The sequence below is a fragment of the Coregonus lavaretus genome, assembly GCF_964263955.1.
Source record: "Coregonus lavaretus genome assembly, chromosome: 3".
NCBI classification, from domain to species: Eukaryota; Metazoa; Chordata; class Actinopteri; order Salmoniformes; family Salmonidae; genus Coregonus; species Coregonus lavaretus.
In genome coordinates this window covers 70,556,312-70,574,895 of record NC_139990.1, presented here as the reverse complement: position 1 = coordinate 70,574,895, position 18,584 = coordinate 70,556,312, and the positions used below count along the sequence as shown (strand labels likewise).

Sequence of the window (18,584 nt, the reverse complement as noted above, 5' to 3'; positions counted from 1 at the left end):
AGGCGAGGTCAGTACAGGTGCATCAAAGCTGGGACCGAGAGACTGAAAAACAGCTTCTATCTCAAGGCCATCAGACTGTTAAATAGCCATCACTAGCCGGCTACCACCCGGTTACTCAACCCTGCACCTTAGAGGCTGCTGCCCTATATACATAGACATGGAATCACTGGCCACTTTAATAATGGAACACAAGTCACTTTAATAATGTTTACATACTGCTTTACTCATCTCATATCTATATACTGTATTATATTCTACTGTATTTTAGTCAATGCCACTCCGACATTAATCGGCCTAATATTTTTATATTTCTTAATTCCATTCTTTTACTTTTAGATTTGTGTATTGTTGTGAATTGTTAGATACTACTGCACTGTTGGAGCTAGGAACACAAGCATTTCGCTACACCTGCAATAACATCTGCTAAATATGTGTATGTGACCAATAACATTTGTTTTGATTTGATACTAATACTCTTAGTAAAAATATTTATCTTCAACTCGCAATCTGTGGATTCTATTCGATTAGATAGATTCAAATTGTATGTTAAACATCACAGCATAGTTGAAAGATATATGGCACGTAGAAATCTGAAGAGGGTGGCCAGCAGACATAGGTGGGATAGGAAACTGAGGGTTGGGATGTGGAACTGGAGACAAGTGGGAGTGGAGTTGCTGGGCCGGGGATAGAATGACAATGACAATGGTCAAAGATAAACGTTTAAAAAAAAGTCAAAACAAATGTACGTTTTGAATGACACATTGAGGGGCAACACTGTTACATCCAATGCCTGTTTGCCTGAGGCTGATGCTTGTACGCATGTACACATGCATATACACACACACATGTAAATAGTGTCACACATGCACAGAAACGTATACAGTTGGCCTTGCTGTTTAGATTTTTGTTTTCCTTGATGTCTTTTGTTTTTGCATTGTTGTTATCTGTTGTTGTTTTCCTTTGTTTTTCTCTTTTTTTCTCTTTTGTTAATTTTGTTGGTAGTTTGTGCATTGGGGGGACGGTGGCGTGGGGTGGGGAATGGAGGGAGAGGTTGTTTTTTATTTGTATTTATTTTTCACAACAACAAAAAATGTGGGGGTATGGGATGGTTGGTGGCCTGGCGGTTGGGAGCTTGGTCAGGTGGCTGATAGGTCGCTGTTTCGGGTCTCCGTTTTGACTTTGAGATCTGTCGACGTGCCCTTGGGCGGGGCACTAGACCCTGGTTAGATGACTGAATGTCATGTAAATGTTGAGCGGCTTCACTGCAGGTAGATTGTATGTTTGAATATTCAATAATACAAATAATATATACAATTAATCAGAATTCATCCTCTCATGTGCAATGAATATAGTAGAAGACAGCAGGGAGTGCAGAAGTTGTGTGGTGTGAGATAATGGTTGGGAGGTGTGGGGAACTGCATCTATAGTGGAGTTGAACCGTACCAAACAACACAATCAAGGTGATGCCACCTTGCTTATAACCTGCATGCATATACTGAGGTGGAAGGTTTGAATCTTGGCTACACATTCAGGGTTGTGGCTGGCTAGCAGGAAGATTGAAGCATTCTCTTTGCAATGTAGTTATTGCTTTACCGAGGCCCTGCTGCCTCTCTAGCGCAGGGGAATTGAGGCATTCTGGAGCTTCTGCTGCTCTGGATTTGATTAAAAGTCAATCTGATTTCACTCCGTGTGTGTGATTGTCGACAACAGGCTGATTGGCAGCGAGACACGACTGCAGTAGCTAGCTAAGACTTTTTAATTTGTTGTGTGCAATTAAACCAGTCTCGCTCTCATTCCCTTCTTCTTCATTTCCCTTTTACTCACTGTCTTTCTGGCTCTCTCTCGCTCTCTCCATTGCTCCAACTGACTCTATTCTCTCTTTTTCTATCTCTATCTTCTTAGCCCCCTATCTCCTTCCTCCTCATTGCCTCTCTCTCTTAAAAGCCCACCCAAATGGCACATTTACCCCATCTGATTGATAGATAGATAGATAGATAGATAGATAGATAGATAGATAGATAGATAGATAGATAGATAGATAGATAGATAGATAGATAGGTAGATAGATGGGTAGGTAGATAGATGGGTATGTAGATAGATCAAGTCGTTTATGGACTCTGAGATTTGGGTTTGTTTTATTGTTTATCATTAGCATTATGGGGGGCAAATGAACAATTAGCATGTTCGTGCACCCCTATTGGCATCCCCAATGTAATAACTAATCTAAGGGCTCAGACACACCAATAGCATTTGCTGGCCAAGAGTATTTAGCACCTCTGAACGTAAATTGCGAACTGAGTGCGCACCAATTTTACATGTAGAATCGTGTGAAAAATGTTGACAGTCAGATGTCTACAGTGAGTGGTCCCTAAAACACAATGCGCTTAACGATCTGCAGATGAACGCTGGATCCACATTTAGTGCGATGTGTGCGAGCCTTAACTTTAAGTTCAACCTAAGTTCAACCTTTGAAGATATTGTGTTGCTGTACAACAGTGGTCTTACTTTACTGTGATTTATGAAGTATTGTTTCTCTTTTTTAATGTCAGCTCTGCTAACACTGAAACCGACAGAGAGTCTCTGATTTAAAGGAGTGTTGTATTTCCAGATGGGTCTGATGCCATTCTTCTCTTTTCTCCTCAGTCTCTGTTGACAACATGGGACAGCATCTAGGAAAACGGGAGCCACAGCTGGAGAGCAAGGTAAGCATCTCAGTTGGAAGTGTATGCATGGTTTTGTGCAAGTACACAGGACACTAGTGCTCAGCGATTAACCAAAATGTTGGTTTATTTTTGTTTTTTAAAGAAGTAATTGACCAACATCAGTTCAATTATTAAAATTCCATTTAGTGATTTTTTTTCTGTGCGCTCAACGTGCTGTTTGTGCCATTTCTCTAGAGAGATTACTCTCTGGGACATGTTGTCCAACTCATCATAGTTAAGTGCAGTAAATGTGGTAATTAACTACAATGACCAGAATTCATTGCGCCTATAGCTACCTGTTCTCATTGGTTCAAGCCTGTCTATGGGGCCGGCAGACAAACACTGAGGAGAAGCGCGATAGAGAGACTAGAGAGCAGTTGCTTAGGTATCTTTACCCGACAATGCATCTAATAGATTGATAGGTGTTATTTAGCAGTCTTAAAAGTATGCCTTATCTACTTTGAAGAACTGCTGAAATAATGATTTTGTCAGACTGCAGGCAACTAGCGAGCTAGGCTAGCCTACTAGCCTGAAGGATGACTCGTTGGGGAACAGAGATAGATGGCTGGCTGCCTGCTACTGCCTGAGCAGGGATTAGATAATGACTTTAAATAAAATAATAAGTCATCAAATATGTATTTTTTTATATACACAACTTAAATATTTTATTAAAGTAATGTGAATCAAGGATGGTTTATTAATAAGTGATATGCAGAAATGCTCAGTCATTGGAGTTGTATTAATGAAATAATATCATCATCATACTAAAAACAAATGTGTAATATACACAACCAAAATATTTTATTTACTGTAAGTAATGTGAATAAATGATGGTTAGAGCCTAATAAGTGATAGTAATGGGCAGTCACTACCATTTCAATTATTTTATTCTGTGTTGTTACAGCATTGAACCCACAAAATGCATTTATTGTTTAAGAAAATCTAAACCGATATTAAATATGTGATTATTTTTCTAAAACCGAACCGAAACCGACATCAAAAAATAGTAATCGCTCAGCACTACAGGACATACACAGTATACGCTTTTAGTGCACATACTGTAGATGTGCATTGTGTGTAAGATAAGTTTGATCCTTTTGTTTTTATTGGTAATAATCGACATTGAAATGACTAAAACCGAAACAAACCTGTGTAGAAATGACAATGGACCTAAATGTATAGTCTTTTCACTCTGTCAAGCTTGCTAAAAGTCATCGAAACGAAACCTAGACAGTCAGGGAGCATAGAAAATTCCAAAGCGATGGATAGAGGACAATTGTTAATAACTTTTGACGGCGAGGAAAAATAATACATTGTAAGTGGGGACCTCCAGGCCTTGGTGAAGTCTGAATGCGGCCCCCGGGGCAAAATGAGTTTGACACTCCTGCTATAGACTATCTTCTCCTTTTTTGCACTCCCTCTCTTTTCCCCCACTCCTTCCCTCTCTCTCCATGCTTCTGGGGAGATTATTTTCTTTATGGGCAGTCCAGTCCTGAGAGAGGTGCTTTCTTTATCAGCGGGAGTGATACATCGACTTGTCAGGTCTTGGACTGGCGGTGTTGCCAGGCAGTTGTTGATTAGCTAGCATCAGAGCGTGCCTGGGTGGTCAGGACACTGATGACAAAGCTTGCCTGCTACTTCTGCAGGTCAGCCTGGAGACCCAGGGAGAGAATGATAGGTTATATAAGGTCAGGTCATGTCTCAGGACCTAGCCTGGTTATATAACTGGGCCGTTTCAGGTTAATGTTGGATGTGATCTACAGTATCTTTTGATTCATCAGCAGATTCATAGCCATGTTATGTTAGGCGTTTGGGTCACAGAATCAGAACGAGGCTTTTAAAATTACACACTGATTAATATTAGAACACTTCCGGTGATGGACTGATTCCCACCTCACATTAATTCTGAATATTACCATGTCGTTACACCTCAGCAAGAATTGAATTTGAATTTCCTTGCTTGTCATTACCATGGGTTGGGACCCGTATGCAAGCTAAACTGCTCGCTCATAATGATAAAATAGAGAATTAAACTGTAATGAGGATAGCTGTGGAGGGCACAGTGTTGTTACTTACTCAAGAAGAGTCATTTGTGTGTTATGTTCATCAAAATGTGAGGGACAAAGCAGGATCTGCATGGCACGATGCGTTTATTCCCACCAATGAAATCCTAACTCTTGGTGGGCATATATGTTGCCATGGTGATATCTGATGTGTTATGTTATGCCATTCAATGTCAGTGGCTAATTTCACCATCGCGTCACCCACATCCATCCACCCACCCACCTCACACATTACACAGAGACAAAATAAGCTATTGGGCAGATTATTATGAATTACATTTGACATTTTTGTCATTTAGCAGATGCTCTTATCCAGAGAGACTTACAGTAGTGAGTGCATACATTTTTCGTATTTTTTCGTACAAATCAGCTTATGGTCAATTTCATACTATCATTAGTTCAGGGCCAATGGTCCGCTAGAGCCCATTCAGCAGTCCCACCCAAAGAGCCCAGCTGTCCAATGACGTTGAGCTCATCTCAACCATCCTACACAGTGAGTGATGTCATGTTTGATATGTCTCAAACACTGATGCTTTTACCTTTCTGTCAGTTCCATCATCAGTTAATTTGTTATGATTTTCTGTTGAACTAGCCTACATGAATGATTACATTAAAAAGCTTTTAAAAGTCAAAAGTATCATCAGTACAGTTGAGCGTCGCAATATAATTTTTTACGATATTATATAGACTCTATGACTCCAACTATTTATTCTCTAAAAGAGAAGCTTTTTCTCCATCTTCTTTTTAAAAGGTGAGCCAAATGTTTTCAGCACTTTTATTACCATGACTGAAAAAAATCGATCTTGTCGCTCTGCACCAGACATATAGTGAGCAATATGTTTGGGACATCGAATTGCAATAAAATGTCAGTATCGAATCGCGATTCATATAGAATCGCAATACATATAGGATCGTGATACATATAGAATCGCAATACATATAGAATTGTGATACATATAGAATCGAGATACATATAGAATGGCAATACATCCTGTATCGTATCGGCACCTAAGTATCGTGATAATATCGTGTTGTGAGGTCCCTGGCAATTCCCAGCCCTAGTGTTTGGGTGGTCATTCTGAAGCTGGTTAGCCCTCTGTGGTTTGTCCTGTCCACTCAGTAGAATAAACTGGATTAAGCCAAAGCCTTATAGAGCCTTTGTGCTCGCTGATGGATGACATTTGTTTGACGTAGCCATTTGACTTCTCACCGTTTGCTGTATAACACACCTAATCAAAATGGGACAGTGTGTCAAACACTTTTGCTCTCAAAGACACTGGACATTATATCAGTGTTGATGACTACTGTGTATGAAGTCATTCATCTTAGCCTATAGGCTGGCGTGTTGTTTTATAAACATGAAGATAAAACCTTTGGCTGTGAGGTTGCTTGACTCATAGAAAGAGAATAGTAATGATTCTGTTTCTATGGCTTGATGTCTGTAAGTCCTTGGGTGGCTTTGTACTGTAGGTAGTGAATACAACACGTATGATAAAACAACATTCTCACCTTTGTTTGTGTCATTTGAGTTCCATGTTTATATCTCAAGAATTGTCATAATGACCTATGGTTAAAAGCATAACTTAAAGGTCTACATTTATAGTGTAGAGGTCCATGCTCAAACAAAATTAGACCTATACATGAAACAGTTTTCTGAGGAGGTTTAATCTTGTGTTATTCCATTTGCTCGATACATACGGTAAGAGATCAAGGGGGATAGCACAAGGACACCATCATTGGCGGCCATAAAAAAAACAACGGATCTAACAAAGTGGACACTTGTCAAATCCGTCGTTATTTTTGTTTCCTAACAGGCCCACAATGTGGTTACTATAATCCGATTTACATATACAGTGCCTTCGGAAAGTATTCAGACCCCTTGACCCCTTTTTTTCTCATTAATCTACACACAATACCCCATAATGACAAAGCAAAAACAGGTTTTTAGAAATGTTTGCTCATTTAAAAAAAATACATTGTTCAGACCCTTTACTCAGTACTTTGTTGAAGCACCTTTGACAGTGATTACAGCCTCGAGGCTTCTTGTGTATGACGCTGGCACACCTGTATTTGGGGAGTTTCTCCCATTCTTCTCTGCAGATCCTCTCAAGCTCTGTCAGATTGGATTGGGAGCGTTGCTGCACAGCTATTTTCAGGTCTCACCAGAGATGTTCAAGTCTGGGCTCAGGCTGGGCCACTCAAGGACATTCAGAGACTTGTTCCAAAGCCACTTCTGCTTTGTCTTGGCTGTGTGCTTAGGGTCGTTGTCCTGTTGGAAGGTGAACCTTCACCCCAGTCTGAGGTCCTGAGCGCTCTGGGGCAGGTTTTCATCAAGGATCTCTCATAGCAAATGGTCTGAATACTTATGTAAATATTTATGTAAATATTCGGGTTTCACATTTATTTTGCTAATGGTTAACTCCCGTTTGGATAAGGTGGTAGCAGAGATAGCCAAATAAAAATCGGTGGTGGAAGTTGAAGTAATCTTTAACTGTAATGCAGTTAATTGGTGATGATGAATTGAACATATATTGAGGTTGATATCCAAACAAGCCTTATACTTCGATTTTTACCCAAACATAGTGTTGAATACACATATAAATATATTTAGGCTAATATAGATGGGCTGTACTGAGGAGAATCTGGATCTATCCCCAATAGTTGAACTCTTACCTGATCTACAGTATATGTTTTGCATATAGCTGACAAGTAGAGGCTTATTTAACAATAACACTGTGTTCAGTCAGGTTGGGTCTGAGAGCTGCTACTTCACTGAAAAAAGCAGAAAGCGAAGCACGTAATTCAACAGAACAAAGAGTATTAAGAAGTGAGTTGTTTTCTCTCAGTGTCTCGCTCTCTGAATCCCCAAATTGCACCCCACCTATTGTTCCTGTATGCACGGCGTGGTGGGGAGGAGGGGAGGAAAGAGGGGGCTTTAATGGCAAGTAATGTACTTTAACGACATCAGGTAATTAACCTCCGCCTTGCTGAAGTCAATTTGTCACAGATTTTCAAATTACAGCAGAGAAAATAGGCGCCCCATTAAAATTCAGCTGTGGCTGCAATCAACTTTTCCCCACCCTTCTCCTCCTACATTGCAAAATGGAATTAGAAAAGATAGAGGGAGAAAAGAAAAGAGAGAAAAAGAAAGGGAAGACAGCATTTTTGAACGGTGTCTGTCCTGGCCACCTGCCCCGGGGCTGATGAGGTTGTATGGAGCTCTGTCAGACTCAGCCAGCCTGCTGGGGGACCAAGAAAAACATGAGAGCCCAGGCACACTCACAGTGGTGAGCCAAGTACAGGTTTCAATTGGTTCCCCTGTTCACAATCTGTCGCCAATTGGATGGAAACCTAGCTAAAAATGAATAGCACCGAATATAATTATTGCCTTTTTAATTACATTTTCAGTGGAGTGAATGGACTGAACACAAAAAGTATACAATATAAACAATACATTTAGAGTATTACACTGTTCATATGATTTAGTAGTATGCATTTCATTTTATGCATGCTCATTTGACCGCTGTCTTTGGCAGTGTCATCTTCACATTAATCAGAGAGTCGAACTTGGTGTTTTGTCAACACAGCCTTGTGTCAACGAGAGGACCACATTCTGTTTGGAAGCGAGAGGACCACATTATGTTTGGAAGCGAGAGGACCACATTATGTTTGGAAGCGAGAGGACCACATTATGTTTGGAGAAGTCAGTGGAGGTCACATATGATGAATCAAATGCTTCTCACAGTTGTGTCAAGTTGGCTGGATGTCCTTTCGGTGGTGGACCATTCTTGATACACACGGAAAACTGTTGTGCGTGAAAAACCCAGCAGCGTTGCAGTTCTTGACACACTCAAACCGGTGCACCTGGCACCTACTACCATACCCCGTTCAAAGCCACTTACACATTTTGTCTTGCCCATCACCCTCTGAATAGATAAAAAGGGGATCAGAAATTATGCAGGTAATGTTATTTAATAGACTAACCTGTCTGCTTGTATCATGGCTGATTTACCCCCCCCCCCTTGCCTTATGCATATACTGAGACACACGTACATTGGGGATAGGACTATTTATCCATCCTCACAAAGCAGATTTGGGAGACGTGGTTGTGTCTGAGGAGAATTAATGCATGATCAGACCTGTAGTAGAATCCAATCTTCTGTCTGATAAGCATGCATTGACCCTAATCCATGTCCAACTTCCAGAGCTGTTGATCATGTTCGGCCATTTTGAATGCCACCTTATTTGCTTCCTCTCAGTTTCAAGAGTCATGTTGTATTGAGTAAATTCATTGTGGATTAAGAGGAGAGGCGGCGTGTAAATCCATTCTCCAGTGGAGGGAGCCTGAGGCCCAGTTAGTGGTCCTGAAGTTAGGCTATTGTCCACGCTCTCCCGCTGTGAGAGGAGTTTCTGTTCTGTTCTGTGTTGTACTGTAACTTACAGACTCCCATGTTCAGCTCAGCATGCTGGCTCATGTTCCTGCCTGACTGGAATTGTGTTCAGTAGTAGATCTGGGTTGAAATACTATTTGAAATGTTTAAGTACTTTGAGTGTTTGCTTTAGTCTGCCTTGGAGTGCCAAATGGGCGGGGCTTGCAGTTTTTGAACTTTTTTATTGGTTCATTAAGCCAGTTTAGCGCAATCGAGCACAGATAAAGTATCTGCAATTATTTCAAATTGTATTGAACCCAGGTTTGTTCAGTATCTGTCCCTAAAGCTAAGGGGGTCGTAAATAGCTCCTTCTCATTCGTTCCAAACCTGTTCATGCTTGGGTAGCAGCAGAAGCGCTCCCTTCGTGTACTTGCTCTCCCCCATGTTACGCAATCATGCCCCATAGGAACATTCCTGTTCACTGCTCTCTGAAACAAGGAAGAAAAGCTCACCACAACATTCCTTTAAGGTAAAGAGAGTATCTCCGGATATTACTGAAAGTTAGAACGCAAATACATTCCACATTTGGAGACCTACGCAGGGACAAATACAGCAGATATATTTATTTTGTATTTAACCTTTCTTTTTTACAGGTAAGTCAATTAAGAACAGATTCTTATTTGCAATGACGACCTGTCGAACACAGCAGACAAGCACAGCAGAAAGAGACTAGGTAATATTCATGAGACTAGGATGGCTTGCAGTTGTACAGATTAGTATTGCTTGATGCTGATACTTGTTTTCACCATTAATGTCACAGCACCACTGACACCACTCCTATTACATTTTGTGCATGAATATACTTTTTAACATTTATTTGTTTGACTCATAATTAAAGTGGGATACATGCTGTTCAATTACCAGCTCTTTGACAATTTAATATTACAATTAATAATTGTACAATTCACTGAGGGCTATCATTTTCACTTATCTCAAGTAATTGTATTTTGGTACTCTGATAAAACATCCTTAGTTTAATTTCAATGTGATTCTTCTTTGTTTTTTTCCTGCCACTCATCTGTGGCCAGCAATATTGCTTTACTTTCTGTTTTAAATATATTCCTCAAGATGCGGATTAGAAGTTGTACAATCCCTCAGTCCGACTACATCCTTTTTGTCAAGGCCAGGCTTTTTGTTTGGTAATGATGAGCTATAGGCTATAAGTATCCCTTGGGAATAGAATATTGTTTGTTTTTTATTCGAAGACCAATGTCGAATTCCTAGGTGGCCACAATATTTGTCACTGTGGATGTGGTGGAGGAGTCACACGCAGGACACAGAATCTAAGTCCAACCGACTTTACTGAACACAATAATATAGAGACACTGGCCTCAACAAAATAGGAGGCGGACAATGCGCAACTATGCGCAAAACACAAGTAATCCAAAGCGCACGAAAACAGTACAGTGCGACGACAGGAAATACAAAATACAAACGACGAGCCGCACCTGATGACAGGCGAACAATAACACACAATACTTGACTAACAAAACGAGAAACTTATAGGGGACATAATCAACCCAAATGGAAAACAGGTGTACAATAAAGACAAAACCAAACGAACATCGATAACATACAACGGTGGCAGCTAGTACTCCGGGGACGACGACCGCCGAAGCCTGCCCGAGCAAGGAGGAGGAGCAGCCTCGGCCGAAACCGTGACAATATTTGCCTTGTCATGGGTGCTTAAGACTTTTGGCTCGTTACCCTATACACTAGTTTGTTTGCGGGTGGTTTGAAATAAGTCTATATTTTTCAGGTTAGAGTCTTGGATGAGCCTGAGGCGGGGGACTTGTGAGCAATCATACTTCATGTGAGCAGGTCTGTGAGATATTGTGAACATTTGCATTGTGAGCACATCCTGCTGTTCGAGAAGAAATCGGTGGGATGAAGTCTCCAAGTCCCCATTCACCATTCCTCTCGGGGATGAACGCAAACACTTAAGGCCACAGCTATCAGATAGGAAACAGATAAGACAGTGACCTTTGACTCTCTAAGAAATTCCTCCCGAGTCATGAGAGGTTCCAATCACTGCACTGCAAATCCCCCCAGACTATAAGAGCTTAGAAAGCATTCGGAAACTACAAATGGAAAAAAGGAGGCCCAGCTCATCTTTTATATACTTCTAATCGAAGGTCCATCCAAATTATATCAGATACAGACATTTTCAAATGGTAGCATTTCAATATATCAGACTGATAGGTCTAACCTTGGAGAAACTGATAAGGATACTTTATATGAAGAGGCCCCTGAATATAGAGAACAGACAGATCCTGGTCGAGATTGCATTCTCTCCCAGTCTACCTGTTTCTGCATCAAGAGTAGCTATTATGCTGCTTGATTTAACATTAACCTCCGCCTCGGCCCTCCTCAAAAAGGTGAATTTGATTCCCCCGTCATTGTGGTGCGAGTGGCTGGTCTTATCTCGTGCTGTGAAGCCCAAGGGGCCTGTACTGCTGTGCTGCTTCCCTCCATCCCTCCATCTGTCCTCTCCCCCTGGGATGCTCTTCTCAACAAGATTGAAATATCATCCCTGTGTTATGATAAGCAGGTGCAAAGTCACGTCATCAGCTCCTGCCTGCGGACGGTGACAAGCAGGTGAAGCCGCCGCTCATGTGGCTGCATGGCCTATTTTGTAGAAATAGCCACGTTTTCAAAGTCCCCCACGGTTTGTGATAAAAAGCAGTCAGAGAAGAGAGGAGGGGTATTATCTTTTTGGAAGGAGATGGGAAATGTGACTGGAAAGGGGATTTCAAAATGTTTTGAATGGTGATTAATGGGAAATAATACAGTATATTGTAAGATTCAAAGTAAAGTTAATGTACCACCAGTGCTCAGACAGTGGTGCATTTTAATGGGAATTCATAGAACGGGATACGTAAGACGCTATTGACTTCAAGGTATGCTTGAAAAAGAACACAATCGCAGTCCAGCTGAGTCACCATAATTTCCTGAACACACCATGAGCTTGATTCCTGGAAACAGCTTCTTCCGAGGGCCAATTTTCTATATTTTCAATATCTTTTGTTGTTGTGCGTGTGTTTGCACGTGTTTTTGTGTTTGTGTGTGCATTTACACTGAGTGTACAAAACATTAAGGACACCTACTCTTTCCATGACATAGACTTACCAGGTGAATCCAGGTGAAAGCTATGTATGATCCCTTATTGATGAGACATGTTAAATAAGGATTTTTAAGCTTTGAGACAATTGAGACATGGATTGTGTATGTGTGCCATTCAGAGGGTGAATGGGCAAGACAAAATATTGAAGTGCCTTTGAACGGGGTATGGTAGTAGGTGCCAGGCACACTGGTTTGAGTGTGTCAAGAACTGCAATGCTGCTGGGTTTTTCATGCTAAACAGTTTCCTGTGTGTATCAAGAATGGTCCACCACCCGAAGGACATACAGCCAACTTGACACAACTGTGGGAAGCATTGGAATCAACATGGGCTAGCATCCCTGTGGAATGCTTTCGACACCTTGTAGAGTCCATGCCCCGATGAAGTGAGGCTGTTCTGAGGGCAAAAGTGGGGGGTGCAACTCAATATTAGGATGGTGTCCTTAATGTTTTGTACACTGAGTGTACATGTGTGTAATGGCGTAGGTGTGTGGGTGTGTAAGTGTCTAGAGGAGAGGGAGTTAATGCATTTATCAATGCTTTTATGATAATATGCACGTCCCCAAAATACTGCAAATGTGTCTGACTTTTGTGTGCTGCGATAATTCAGGTGAGCCAACAAAAACAAATATCAGATTCGTCTCCGTGTGGTTGACAATGAAAAGCCTCTCTGCTCTGTTGCCATGGTATCTCAGCTCACCTCTTTCTGTTTGTGCTCTCTCTCTTTTAAAGCCTTTGTCACCAGAACCAGAAGCAGAACAGACCATAGAACCAGCACCCATTGGTGAGACCATGACAGAACCCGAATCACAAGACGAGGTCTTTGGTAAGGAGTTTTCTTTTTATTGAAATCGTTTTGTTTTTGTAATTTTCGGTAAAGAACATAATCATACACAAAGCAAATTCAGCCATAATACATACGGTTACACTAGATGGAAAGGGTTGTCGTGATTAGTAATAATTTTTCCTATGCTACACTTCATAATGATTAAAGGTTGTAGTAAAAGGTGTTCCCTAAATGCCTTATCTGAAAGCCCCTCACCAGAAAGCTCTCTTAAACAGTGCTTCAAGTGGAATTAAATAGGTGACGGACGGTACTCATTTTGTGTGCTTGTACTCTTGGGTGCCAATATTTTGCAAGGGTTTCTGGTACTAAAGCAGAACATTTGAGTTGCTGGTACTCTGTACCAGTCACCACAGGCCCACTTCAAGCACTACTCTTTAATGATTTAGACTGCATGCGCTTTTCAGCAGCAGGAGAAAAGCAGTGCTTATTAACAGCATAACACAAATGCAGCCCATTTCTCAGTGCAGAGTATATTTCAGTGAAGGGGCCGGGTGATGATAAGGTATCCGTAGCCCAGGGATTCTTAGCGAATGGTGATGGGTGTGACACAACCTGGTAATGGAAAGAGTGCTACAGTGGGGGAAAAAAGTATTTAGTCAGCCACCAATTGTGCAAGTTCTCCCACTTAAAAAGATGAGAGAGGCCTGTAATTTTCATCATAGGTACACGTCAACTATGACAGACAAAATGAGGAAAAAAAATCCAGAAAATCACATTGTAGGATTTTTCATGAATTTATTTGCAAATTATGGTGGAAAATAAGTATTTGGTCAATAACAAAAGTTTCTCAATACTTGGCCATTTGACCTGTGGCAATGACACAGGTCAAAAGTTTTCTGTAAGTCTTCACAAGGTTTTCACACACTGTTGCTGGTATTTTGGCCCATTCCTCCATGCAGATCTCCTCTAGAGCAGTGATGTTTTGGGGCTGTCGCTGGGCAACACGGTGTGTTTGGGATCATTGTCATGCTGAAAGACCCAGCCACGTTTCATCTTCAATGCCCTTGCTGATGGAAGGAGGTTTTCACTCAAAATCTCACGATACATGGCCCCATTCATTCTTTCCTTTACACGGATCAGTCGTCCTGGTCCCTTTGCAGAAAAACAGCCCCAAAGCATGATGTTTCCACCCCCATGCTTCACAGTAGGTATGGTGTTCTTTGGATGCAACTCAGCATTCTTTGTCCTCCAAACACGACAAGTTGAGTTTTTACCAAAAGTTATATTTTGGTTTCATCTGACCATATGACATTCTCCCAATCCTGGGTTCTGGGATTTTTGCTCACCGTTCTTCTGATCATTTTGACCCCACGGGGTGAGATCTTGCGTGGAGCCCCAGATCGAGGGAGATTATCAGTGGTCTTGTATGTCTTCCATTTCCTAATAATTGCTCCCACAGTTGATTTCTTCAAACCAAGCTGCTTACCTATTGCAGATTCAGTCTTCCCAGCCTGGTGCAGGTCTACAATTTTGTTTCTGGTGTCCTTTGACAGCTCTTTGGTCTTGGCCATAGTGGAGTTTGGAGTGTGACTGTTTGAGGTTGTGGACAGGTGTCTTTTATACTGATAACAAGTTCAATCAGGTGCCATTAATACAGGTAACGAGTGGAAGACAGAGGAGCCTCTTAAAAAATAAGTTACAGGTCTGTGAGAGCCAGAAATCTTGCTTGTTTGTAGGTGACCAAATACTTATTTTCCACCATAATTTGCAAATAAATTCATAAAAAATCCTACAATGTGATTTTCTGGATTTTCTTTTCTCAATTTGTCTGTCATATTTGACGTGTACCTATGATGAAAATTACAGGCCTCTCTCATCTTTTTAAGTGGGAGAACTTGCACAATTGTTGGCTGACTAAAAACGTTTTTTCCCCACTGTACATCCCCTGTTCCCTCCCTCCGCACTCTGTCGACCTGTAAAATAAGGTTGTTTTTCATCTCCTCTAGGCTACTTGGACTGTCTGATCTAACAGTGAATTGAAAGCTTTGCACATTTTGTATACATCGTGGATGCATCCCAGGGTATGACTAGACAAATAAGAAATGTAGAAATAAAAGAATACAAGAAATGTATAAAACAATTATTGTGCCCTAAACGTAGTACTCCAAACTAACAGGCGAGGGCAGAATCCATTGTGTTATAGCAGAGCCAGAGAAAGCTGGCTGAGAGTCCTAGCTGGTTGGCTACTCTGTAATTTCACTATAGTGATGGAGATGACTGCCAGTAAGGAGGCAAATGGTGCACTTTAGAAATGCTGATGTGAGTTAGTTTACATTTTACATGCAGATTAGGTTTCCCAAGAAGTGTTCTAAATCAGATTATTTGGACATACAGTACCAGTCAAAAGTTTGGACACACCTACTCATTCCAGGGTTTTTCTTTATTTTTACTATTTTCTACATTGTAGAATAATAGTGAAGACTTCAAAACTATGAAATAACACATATGGAATCATGTTGTAACCAAAAAAGTTCCCACATATGCTGAGCACTTGTTGGCTGCTTTTCCTTCACTCTGTGGTCCGACTCATCCCAAACCATCTCAGTTGGGTTGAGGTCGGGGGATTGTGGAGGCCAGGTCATCTGATGCAGCACTCTCCTTCTTGGTAAAATAGCCCTTACACAGCCTGGAGGTGTGTTGGGTCATTGTCCTGTTGAAAAACAAATGATTGTCCCACTAAACCCAAACCAGATGGGATGGCGTATCACTGCAGAATGCTGTGGTAGCCATGCTGGTTAAGTGTGCCTTGAATTCTAAATAAATCACAGACAGTGTCACCAGCAAAGCACCCCCACACCATAACGCCTCCTCCTTCATGCTTTACGGTGGGAAATACACATGCAGAGATAATCCTTTCATCCACACCGCTTCTCACAAAGCCACGGCGGTTGGAACCAAAAACTCCAATTTGGACTCCAGACCAAAGGACACATTTCCACTGGTCTAATGTCCATTGCTCGTGTTTCTTGGCCCAAGCACGTCTCTTCTTCTTATTGGTGTCCTTTAGTAGTGGTTTCTTTGCAGCAATTCAACCATGAAGGCCTGATTCACGCAGTCTCCTCTGAACAGTTGATGTTGAGATGTGTCTGTTACTTGAACTCTGTGAAGCATTTATTTGGGCTGCAATTTCTGAGGCTGGTAACTCTAATGAACTTATCCTCTGCAGCAGAAGTAACTCTGGGTCTTCCATTCCTATGGCGGGCCTCATGAGAGCCAGTTTCATCATAGCGCTTGATGGTTTTTGCGACCGCACTTGAACAAACTTTCAAAGTTCTTGAAATGTTCCATATTGACTGACCTTCAAGTAATGATGGACTGTTGTTTCACTTTGCTTATTTTTATTTATTTATTTATTTCACCTTTATTTAACCAGGTAAGCCAGTTGAGAACAAGTTCTCATTTACAACTGAGACCTGGCCAAGATAAAGCATTTGAGCTGTTCTTGCCATAATATGGACTTGGTCTTTTACCAAATAGGGCTATCTTCTGTATACCCCCCATACCTTGTCACAACACAACTGATTGGCTCAAACTCATTAAGAAGGAAAGAAATTCCACAAATTAACTTTTAAAAAGGCACACCTGTTAATTGAAATGCATTCCAGGTGACTATCTCATGAAGCTGGTTGAGAGAATGCCAAGAGTATGCAAAGTTGTTATCAAGGCAAAGGGTGGCTATTTGAAGAATCTCAAATATAAAATATATTTTTATTTGTTTAACACTTTTTTGGTTACTACATGATTCTGTATGTGTTATTTTATAGTTTTGATGTCTTCACTATTATTTTGTAATGTAAAAATAAAGAAAAGCCCTTGAATGAGTTGGTGTGTCCAAACTTTTGACTGGTAGTGTACATCTGTCTGTAATTACATTTTTATTCAATGAGAAGAAACCAGACGTCTTGTCATCTACTTGTTATTAACAGTGGCATTTTGCCTACTTTAATTGAATTGTTTTGTATATGTAATTAGATCCCAAACCTACACTTCATGGCCAAAAGTATGTGGACACCTGCTCGTCGAACATCTCATTCCAAAATCATGGGCATTAATATGGAGTTGGTCCCCCCTTTGCTGCTATAACAGCCTCCACTCTTCTGGGACGGCTTTCCACTAGATGTTGGAACATTGCTGCGGGGACTTGCTTCCATTCACCCACAATAACATTAGTGAGGTCGGGTACTGATGTTGGGCGATTAGGCCTGGCTCACAGTCGGTGTTCCAATTCATCCCAAAGGTGTTCGATGGGGTTGAGGTCAGGGCTCTGTGCAGGCCAGTCAAGTTCTTCCACACCGATCTCGACAAACCATTTCTGTATGGACCTTGCTTTGTGCATGGGTGCATTGTCATGCTGAAACAGGAAAGGGCCTTCCCCAAACTGTTGCCACAAAGTTGGAAGCACATGCTGTAGCGTTAAGATTTCCCTTCACTGGAACTAACGCGCCTAGCCCGAACCATGAAGCGTGATTCATCACTCCAGAGAACGCGTTTCCACTGCTCCAGAGTCCAATGGCGGCGAGCTTTACACCATTCCAACCGACGCTTTGCATTGCGCATGGTGATCTTAGGCTTGTTTGCGGCTGCTCGGCCATGGAAACCCATTTCATGAAGCTCCCGACTAACAGTACTTGTGCTGACGTTGCTTCCAGAGGCAGTTTGGAACTCGGTGGTGAGTGTTGCAACCGAGGACAGACGATTTTTCACGCGCTACCCACTTCAGCACTAGGCGCTCCCGTTCTGTGAGCTTGTGTGGCCTACCACTTCGCGGCTGAGCCGTTGTTGCTCCTAGACGTTTCCACTTCACAATAACAGCACTTACAGTTAACCGGGGCAGCTCTATCAGGGCAGAAATTTGACGAACTGACTTGTTGGAAAGGCGGCATCCTATGACGGTGCCACGTTGAAAGTCACTGAGCTCTTCAGTACGGGCCATTCTACTGCCAATGTTTCTCTATGGAGATTGCATGGCTGTGTGCTCAATTTTATACACCTGTCAGCAACAGGTGTGGCTGAAATAGCCGAATCCGCTCATTTGAAGGTTTGTCCACATATTTTGGTGATGTAGTGTATCTTTCAATGTAGAAAATCAAAGTCTGTTTCACTCATTCATAAATATTTATCGCACGACAAATCAATATGTTTTGAGAACCCCCTTTTTATCCCTCGTACAATGGCTTCGCCTAACAATCAAAGCAAAAATGCAAATTTAAGGTAGCCTCAACATATTTCAGCATATGTTTAACCAGAGACATTCATATAGAGTATCAACATCTAATTGATCCTCTCACCAATCCTGAATCCAAAGCCTTAGTCGAAACAAACCAGAGACTCTGTGAATTGAACTGTCATTCTCTCGCCTTTTCACCTTTATCAGTTCTGATTAAAAGAGCTGAGGTCTGGCTGATGCACCCAGGGATTATTT

At 41.4% G+C, this 18,584-nt stretch overlaps 1 protein-coding gene across 1 annotated transcript in view; it reads left to right on the top strand.

Moving 5' to 3' along the window:
• Window positions 1-18,584, top strand: part of LOC311113977 (myelin basic protein-like) — a 54,383-nt gene that overhangs the window by 16,383 nt on the left and 19,416 nt on the right. The window contains exons 2-3 of the mRNA XM_084157137.1: window positions 2,644-2,702; window positions 13,048-13,141. Coding sequence (XP_084013263.1) covers window positions 2,658-2,702; window positions 13,048-13,141 — 139 coding nt within the window. The 5' untranslated portion in view covers window positions 2,644-2,657. The remainder of the gene's footprint in view (window positions 1-2,643; window positions 2,703-13,047; window positions 13,142-18,584) is intronic.